The following is a 9,744-nucleotide window of genomic DNA, read 5'->3' as shown; positions in this document are numbered from 1 at the left end:
TTAATATATTCAACTGTACTTTTGTCCACTGTCTTTTAGTCTTCCACCTTGTAGCTCTGAGCGTGCTCAGTCTTCTCCATACCCTTCCATTAGGGAAGTGAAGACAGTACATTCTTTTAGTCTTACATAGATTTTAGGACATCTGCCTGTCCTCATATATCTAGTGCCTTATTCCCCAATGATCACTGCCAGTGGCCCTTTGCTGGATTCTCATGAGCAGGTCAATGTCTGTTACGCAGTGGAGAGACCTGAACTATACAATACTGCAGAGAAACATTCTAGGAGCAAGAATGGAGAACTAGCAAAAAGTTACCAGGAAAAAATAACATGGATCTCTACAGGCTGACATGCACCAAAATTAAGAGGAAATAATTATTACATCCTACTATTTCATAGTGGTAGCCTGGCAGCAAGAAGAGGAGATTAGGTTTGACTAGACCCAATCTACATGTTTGGAAATGAGAGACTCAGACAAGTTTCCTGGAAAAAAAATGAGTTTGCAGACTGGACAAATACCAGAATACTGGGGACCAGGACAGAAACAAGGTGAAAAATATTTTTTCTCATAAAAGAAAAATTGTTAATGTCTGTGAATCATACAGATGCTACAAAAAGGTAGAAACACTCCAGGAAATGAGGAAATACTTTTGATTCAGAATAGTTTGAAGTAAATAAGGACACAAAGGGGGAAAAAAAAATGAAGACAATGAAGTATCAAATAGCTACTTATTCAGAGATCACTAACCATCCTCTGCACTGAATGAGGCAGGAGTCCTGTAGAAAGAATAGTATGGGATCACATAATTAAAGATGTTATTGCAGTATACCTGGGGAGTAGCTTAAGATAACACAGATAGCATTCATTCTGTTCCCTAATTTTTGCACACTTTATTCTTCAAACTTCTCATGGGTATCCCTTATTTTTCTTAAATAACATCTACAAAAACCACTTTCATCACTTTGTATACTAACTGATTTAGAAAGCCACACGGCCAGTAGTGCAAAATCTATGTATTTTTAACCTCATGTAGCTTAACTCCTAAATTTTGATCAGGTTTTAGTTTTCTTTAAATATCGAACTGTTATTTTAGAACCATAAGTCCAGTTATACAAAAATAAGTCACTAACGCTTCAGGAGCTGATTCCTTCTCAGGGAATGAGAAACTGCTCTGACTACATTAGCTTCTTCCTTCTCTCAAAGCAGCCTTGAAAACTAGTTGACTTTAGCAAGATTTTCAAGTCATTCAATGACTTGAATACATACTAATATGTAATAGAGCATACAGACATCTCTCGAGACTTACAGAATTATCTACTTCAGCTTTGTAAAATTAAACTTTTGGGACAAGGCCAAGGCTAACCAACAGCTGTAGTTATACAAAGTATCCTTCCAACTTGGAGCAGACCTGCTTTCAGTCAGCAGCATCTGACCCTACAAAATTCCATGGGATAAGAACACATTGTATAAAGTGAAAACGTTACTACGAAAAAGCATACTAACCATTGCCCCAGATGAGCTCTGCGAGTGAAGAGCTTCTAGCCTCAAACTGTCGTGTATTGTAGGGGTAGAGCCATTTTGGTTGGTCTCACCAATTACACCATTATCCCCAATGTTATTGCTGAAAAAGGGAAAAAGGAACCAAGTTATTTACTTACCTCCCATCAAACAATTGTTTGAAATGCAATACATAATGTCTATTCATATAATCATTGGACCATAAAAAGTGAAGTTGTTCCCTTTGACTTAATTAAAAGAAGCATACATTACAGGCAGCTAGTTAATCATTTCCTTGGTGGATGCATTCAGCTATTCACTACTCTTTTTAAACATTTTCTTTTAGGTTTTCCATGGGTATAAGCAAGCATGTTTGGACAAGATGTACTACTGAGATTCAACGTGTTCTCTTTCTCGGGTATAATGCAATAAAAATTTACTTGGAATAAGTAAATAATAAATCTCCATTGTGACAAAATGTTAAAAAAACATTTTTTTTCCCAATTCCAGTTTTAAAACCCTACAGCTATATATAAGCTATAAAATTATTTTTCCTGGGCATCTCAGCCAACTTTTTTCTGTAGTTAGCTGACTTCAGAAATTTGTTCAACCAATACACCAAAGCCTGTTTAAAATCTGTCAGCCAGCTAACCAAGATATTCTTTATTTTCTGATCAAGAGCTAAGACTGCTGTGTCTATGACCTCCCATATGGAAAACCTGAAATGTCTTTACACACAGGTTTTAAGAGGTGCTACTTCTAATTCTTAGTCAAAACTAAGGCAGGATAATGAAAGTTTAATGAACAGAACAAAAACTGAGCTTCTTTTTAAATTTGAGCCAGCCTAGAACAGATGAGCCCCTCAAATTACTGTATCAGACATCTGTAAATAGGAAACAGCTTTGTGGGCTAGTGAGAACAGAGCCTGAAAGACATCATTCAAACGAAAATAAATCCTTTGTATGGTTATTGACTTATGAGAGGCATTTCTGAGAAGAGCCTTGGTGCAGGCAGACCTTGACAATACCAGCAAAGTTGCTGCTAGGAGCGTGCCAGAGACATGCCAAAAACACAAGAGAACAGCACTAGCGAGGTACACAAACAAACCTGATACTGCTCAGCTTGCACAGAGCCGGTGGTAGCAGAGCTTACCATAGCGACTGTAAACACACCAAAACCAGAACAAGAAGTTCACAGATGCAGAGCTCTCAGTTGAAGCTTGGCAGCTGTAACAAACTACTCCGTTTAAGCTATGGTAGGACATTTTATGCTGCAGCCACTGCTGGATGTACCATACTTCAGGTTCTTTCACATCTGTTGTAGAGCTTGCAAACAATGAAAGCTGACTGTCAGCTTCATTTCTATGACTCAAGCTTGAAAAAGTGGTAAAAAAAAAAAGTCTCAATTTATTCCAAAAAGTTTCCAGCAGAATATTCTACATAAACATGATTCTGGAAAATCAACCCAGAAGCAGATTTATTGACTGTAATTATTTATTTGCAGTACAGAGGAAAGGCTGGAAATACCTACCCAATGACCTGAGAAATGAAAGCGGCTCTAACTTTACTCTTGAAGAGTACTACAGAAGAATTATGGCAGTCAGAAAAAGAAAAACAACGTACACATCTAGGCTCGATCAGAGGATGTAAGCTCTTATAAGCACACAACACAAATTAGTACTCAGACTTTCAAAGCCTTGATAGGAAAACATTTTCTTTGCCGACAGGTGCACATCATTTCCTTATCCCTTCCCAGCAAGCTTTGTATGAACTTTCACCACTTTCCCAGAAGTTGAAGTTCTCTCTCACCCTCAAAATTCTGTAGCACAAGGATAAAACCAGGGAGACCCTCTGCTCTTCCTTCAGCCTTTAATACTTCTTTAAAAACTCCCAGGTTTTCTCCACAATCTTTTAGCCCCTCCCAGATAGGTCTCTTCCCTTCACATGGTCCAGTGGCTGCCCCACCTCCAAACCAGGTGCAGCTCTGCCTGCTTCATCACAAGCATGCAAGAACACTGAGAATAAAAGCACTGATAAGGGTTTTAGGAGCGCCGCTCCCCACAAAACTGTAGAAGTCTTCTTGCTGTCAATGGGTATTTCTGCTGCGCAGGATAGTGCAAACTTATCAGTTATATACAATGTACCAGCAACACATACTGCAAAGCTTACCTATGATTTGAGGGCTGAAGAACTGTGTTTTCTTTTGGGACCTCTGCATCTTTACGCTGCCTTCCATTTTTTCTTGGGACCTGTTGTTGAATTGCTTCGCCTTTATCAAACATAAGGTGCAGACGGTAACTGATCACCTTAATTGCTGTGAAGAACACTGTCACTAAGCTGCAGTATGCAAAAGCTGTAATTGAATTTGCTGGACAAGCCTATGGAAAGGAATAATAAAGACATCATACAAGCTTATTATAAGAAAATGCTGCTAAATTTTTCAAAGACAATTTCTTTTTTTTTTATACATATTTCTAATTGTCTGTTATTTGTACCTCTACTGAGTTTTGCAGATACAAGAAGTACTGTATCTCCATAGAGAAGTCTTGAGTTCTACTCATCAGAAAGTTCTAAACATTTGCTCAAATTTCAAACCATTTATTCTTCTTTTGATTAGCTATGGATAGCTTCTTTTATTAATTTTATCACAAAGCCAGTAAAAGCTCACAATTAACAAACATTGTTAGAACACTCTCAAAATACCCCCTTCCAGTACTTGAAGGGAGCTTATAAATAGAGGGAGACCAATTTTTTACATGGTCTGATAGTGAGAAGACAAGGGGGAATGGCTTTAAAGTAAAAGAGGGGAGATTCAGAGTAGACATGAGGAAGAAATTCTTCACTCTGAGGGTGCTGAGGCCCTGGCACAGTTGCCCAGAGAAGCTGTGGATGCCCCATCCCTGGAAGCACTCAAGGGCAGGTTGGATGGGGGCCTGGGCAGCCTGAGCTGCTGGGTGGCAGCCCTGCCCACAGCAGAGAGCTGGAACCATATGGTTCTCAAGGTCTCTTCCAACCCAAGCCATTCTATGATTCTATGAAAATTTCCCACTCCCAGAACAATACAGCTTTTCCTGAATTATCAGACACAAAACAAAAGATTAATTATCCACAAACAGGAAACTCCTTTTGAAAAAATTGTCATCTTACCATTTCTCAGCTATGAGAATAATGCTAAAAACACTAAAAGGTTGTAGTTTCATTGCCTTTTTTTTTTTTTTTTAACACTTTACAACGTCTCCTATTGCCACTACTGCTGAAGAATTAAAAAAAAAAATCAGGATCAGTCAAAACAAATAAGTGTGTCAAAACAAACAAATTTGGAGAGAGGCAGCCTCTTTGAATACTTTTTTTCTAAAGTTCATAATCATTAATTTGCAGCTGTCTGTGTCTGCTGATTTGGGATGGGCACCATATCTCTTAGTCATTACAATGAATTATAGTTCAAATACAGACATCAGTATGTCATGTCTGTGAAGGAACAGCACTCTCCTATGTAAATACTTCCTTACCGTAAAGAAAAATTCATAATAAATACTTGTAGTTACATTTGAAGGGCCAAAATCTTCATATCTATGGTCATGAAACATCCTTACGTATGGTTTTTATTCAGTTGCAGTCTCAGAGAGAGATCCAATTTTGTGCCCTAAATTTATATTTGTAAATACCAGCTTTGGAGATCAAGGATCATTTGAATTTAAAAAACATTTCAGAGACAGAAATAAACCACACTGCGCCCACATAGATAAGGAAGGGAAGGGAATGAGGTACATTTACTTCATCTCTAAAACAAGCCACCGCATTTATCTTGATGTTGAAATGAGTATGCTGAATCATTTCTGTGTTACCACGAGCAAATGAGTTGCTATTCCTCTGCTGCATTTGGCTTTCCAGGTAAATTCTCTCTTAGGACTATTCTGTTTCACACAGAATCATCGAATATCTTGAGATGGAAGGGGTCCAACTCCTGCCTCCACACAAGACCACCCAGAAATCACAACTCTGATTTCTCACAGCTTGGGACTGTGACCACTGCCATGGGGAGCCTGTCTCAGGCCCCAACCACCCTCTGGTGAAGAACCTTTTCCTGATATCCAACCTGAACCACTGCTGAATTTATTATATAAAAGTAGAGAAGCTATCTAGTAGGTATATATTGCTAACAATACCTAATGAGAAAGACATTACTTTCTACAGATCGAGTCTTAGCTTGTTAAGAGTACTTCATTTTATGTACACATGCTACATGTATGCGTACACCAGAACTCAGCAAGCTCTTTGGTCATTTACTGTATCTGGGCCAGAAAGAAGACGTATTTGCAAAGCAGTGCTCTCATGGTAGAAGGGTTGGTAGAATTTGTTTTTATGACTAAAGCATTTGCAAAACACAAGTTAAAAATCACTTGGTTTCACAAAGAATGACTGCCACATGTCTGCAAGGATTTGTTTCAAAAAGGTATGTTCACTTCCCAAGAAATCTCTTCAACTACACTCTAAAAGCATGGAGTGCCCACTCAGTGATAAATAACACCTCAGAACGAGAGGTGACACCTATAAAACTTAATACATTTTAAATAAATAATGTCAAGCGGACACAACAGAAATAAACTTCTAACAACACAGACTATGTTTGCATAGAGCACAATACAGGAGCGAATCTCCTGAATTCCTGAGTGAAAGAGAGGACTGGTTCTAGCTAACACCGAGTGCTGCATGTTCCCATCCCTGCCTTCTGATCAGAGCTCCTCGATACACTCAGTGCCTCCCCATGGTCTGCCTGCACATCTGCCCAACATACAGTGCTTCCCACGGGGTACATGTTAAGCATGCTCACAATTCAAAATCTGCCTACAAATATACATATATAAAGGCCAGCATATTCTTAATATTCTGGATCTTGGAAGAAACTAAGTAGCAGAAGCTGGCAGCTTTCTCCAATTCCACACAAGGAATTGGAAGAAAGATGAAAGTGAGGATGGAAAGCCTCGGACTTTCAGAAACAGACCTCTTGCATAAGGGTGGAAGTGTCATCTGAGTGCAGCTGGTGTTCCCAGGAAAGGATATGTGAAATCTACAAAAATTTGCCTGAGCTAGGGGAAATTAAATTACAGACCACTGAGGAATTACATGATAGGCTCACTTTTGCTGTACTAGAGTTATTATTAGCCTTGTTTCCTACAGAAATTAGGTTTTATAATCACACTTTTTAACTCTTTGGCAACTGTCACCTAACTTCAGTAGAACACATCCCCGCTGGGAACAGGCCAGTAGCTTCCAATATCAGAACACTGTGGGCCACAGGCAGACACTCAGGTTCGCGTGTTTGAAATGCCACCTGGCTTACTGCTGCAGATGCAGCAGGGTTGATCTGCCTGTGCAGACAGGACATCTGCCTGGGGCTTCTGCCAGCCCACAGGCCACTGCCAGGGAAATGGTCAACTTCTCCCCACGTCTACTAACATTATTTGGATAGCACAAAAGTGGAGGTAACTAAGGTGGGTATTTCCTAATATAAAAACACATAACCTTTGACTAAAATACCATATCTGTTAATCAGACTGAATAATTAATTTGTTTAGACCCAGACGTAACCCACCTGATCCATCTAAAGGTAGATGGTACATCTCAGCTTTGGTGTGCTACAGCACAAAAATGATGAAAAATGTGCAGTCAGTCACTACAATGAGACTTGGTGAAGAAAGAGTGGGATATACCATAACACTGAAGCCAAAGATACATTAATGTTCCTTTAGCTGAATTAATATCTAAGAGATATCCCTAACACAACAGGTAGCAAATCCCAGGAGTGTAAACTCAATTTCAAGAGTGCATTCTATCTCCTAATAAATACGTTAAGAGCAGTGTAGTTTATCTATCTATTCCAGCGATACGCATATCCTTACTGTTACAGAGGGTAAAAGTAGGTTAAAGTGTGATCAACTGGGACTGGAAGCAACTGACACACTGCCAGCTTTATCACGGTTTACCTCTGAGTAATTTGTTTACGTGCCCACACCCTTATACTGCCACGTTATATTTATCATGGTGTGACTCGAAGACCTAATGTTCAATTCAAGAGCTTCCTGTCCAACAAAAGACAGAAACAATCACTAAGCTATCTCAAGGGCTCACTAAAAGGCAGGTGCACATAGTCTTGAGGCTTCTAGAACAGGCTATAGTACAAGCACCCCCAAAGCCATCTCTCTGCTTTACTGGTGTTACACTGGGGCTGACCTCAGCCAGGTTGCTCTGCTTAACAGTGTCACTAACGTCACACATACACACAACGCTTGGGAGCCCTGTGCTATTTGTTACTTTATTCCACCAAATTATAATCTATTATGAGATCTGACACGGCAAGGTTAGAAGATAACCTAATAATATTGAAAGTTGATTTTTAATAGCAACGATGTTCCAAATAGTTTTCAATTGCATATCCTTTGCTACAAAGGATAAGTGAAAAAGAAAAGACAAAACACAGAACTGCATTTTCAGGAATGGGAAAGTTCACAAGGGAACAATTAGTACCAAAGTAAGCTGTGCTGACAATGCTAGAGAACAAAATCCTCGATCCACACAACAGAAACAACTCGATACTATAAGCTCCCCAATGCTACTGTCAGCACATCTCAACTGAGCCAGTGTGAAAAATCTAAAAGCAGCTGGGTGAGTTTTACCACTTCATTCAAATCAAACTGTTTCAGGGAGACTTTCTGACTTTGTTAAAGGTGTAATTGAGACAATCCAAAGCAGAGGAACATTTTGAGTGACAGCATTCTGATTTGCTCTGACTTTGCCATTTCAAAAGATATTTGTGACTGCATAAGCTGATTCCAAAGTGTGTAACATGAACATCACCACTCAAATGTCGCTAAAGATTGTAAGTAAAATTCTCCACAGAAATCCTTTAATTAAAAATAGAGATTCAAGTTTCTAAGTGGCAAGAATATCTGTCGTGCACAAAGTCTACAAAGCCTAACCACTTAAAAGCAGGAAAACAAATACTTGAGGACATCATTACTTGAGCAGACAACATCATAAATGCATTATTCTTATCAGGGATAAAGAATTCCCATAGCGACACATTAGCTCAAGAACACAAGTCCTTCATTTAACCAGATGATTCATCAGAAAGCCAGCCAGTCTGCAGGAGCACATCCATCAAGACAGACAAACACGAAGCCCAGAAGAAAAAAAGAGAAAAGTTAAACAGATAAATTTGGTTTTCTTCTTCTCCCTTTACATCATTTCTTATGTTTTACGTTTGCTTTAAACTACAGCACCCTTTTGTGCAACACTGTTAGTTCAGAATTTTCCCAGAAGGCAACACATACTCTTCCAGATATATACCTACTTATTCTAGCTGGAAAAGAAAGTTAACCTTCACCTTCACTTTTTTTCCCTCATCTTTTTTTTTTTTTGAAAAAATCATGCATGTCACTTTGGCAGCAGTTCTTAGCACATTAGGCTCTTGCTGGCTCGCAGAGGACAGAGACTCCATCCACCAGAAAACACAGTAACCTTGGTTTAAGAGCTCCCATGCTTACAGGGATCAAGCACAATCCACGTCAAAGGTACAGCATACTAACAGATTTTTAAAAATACATAACTGACTTTTCACTGGAATTCCAGAGAGACTGCTGAACTCTCTTTGCAAATCAGGGCCATCTCTAACCACAGAATCATTTGAGATGGAAGGGACCTTTAAAGGTCATCCAGTCCAATTCCTCATGTAGAGTGAAAAGACCTGCCTGGGATTTTTATCCCACTCAACCGAAAGAAAAAAAAAGAAAAAAAAAAAAAGCAACAGCCAAGCTACAAACTTCACTTCATAAGAATCAAGTTGAGTCACTGCAAGAGGCTAATGAATGGAATGAATGGCAATTTTCACCTAGAGAAATAATGCTAAGCTACAGCTACTGAAGAGTTCACCAACGAATGGATGCAATGATCCAGCAAACTACTTCCAAGGTTTCCCCAGGCAGGAGGAAGCTCACCAAAACTGAGTCAAACTACCAAGTTTTCATGGAAAAAAACATACTAAAGTTCTGCAAGCAAATCCCAATTAGTAAAACCACTGATCTGTGATGCTTAGCACAAGGTGATCTGCATGGCACGAGGAGCAACGCGACTCACCGGTGACATTCAGGCACTCGACTTTCTGCCTATATTCACCCCTCTCAGCTGGTCAGACCGGAGTGGGCGGCAAACAAACGGGGTTCCGAGAAGCCTCCTCAACCCCCGCTTCCCCGG

The 9,744-nt window shown here is 39.4% G+C and overlaps 1 protein-coding gene across 1 annotated transcript in view; it reads right to left on the bottom strand.

Annotated features, from left to right (window-relative positions):
- Positions 1–9,744, bottom strand: part of PCNX2 (pecanex 2) — a 172,407-nt gene that overhangs the window by 142,036 nt on the left and 20,627 nt on the right. The window contains exons 2-3 of the mRNA XM_031552196.1: positions 3,664–3,872; positions 1,502–1,619 (exon numbers count right to left, since the gene is read on the bottom strand). Coding sequence (XP_031408056.1) covers positions 1,502–1,619; positions 3,664–3,872 — 327 coding nt within the window. The remainder of the gene's footprint in view (positions 1–1,501; positions 1,620–3,663; positions 3,873–9,744) is intronic.

This window comes from Meleagris gallopavo, chromosome 2, assembly GCF_000146605.3.
Source record: "Meleagris gallopavo isolate NT-WF06-2002-E0010 breed Aviagen turkey brand Nicholas breeding stock chromosome 2, Turkey_5.1, whole genome shotgun sequence".
Lineage (NCBI taxonomy): Eukaryota > Metazoa > Chordata > Aves > Galliformes > Phasianidae > Meleagris > Meleagris gallopavo.
This window is presented reverse-complemented; position numbering and strand designations above follow the sequence as displayed.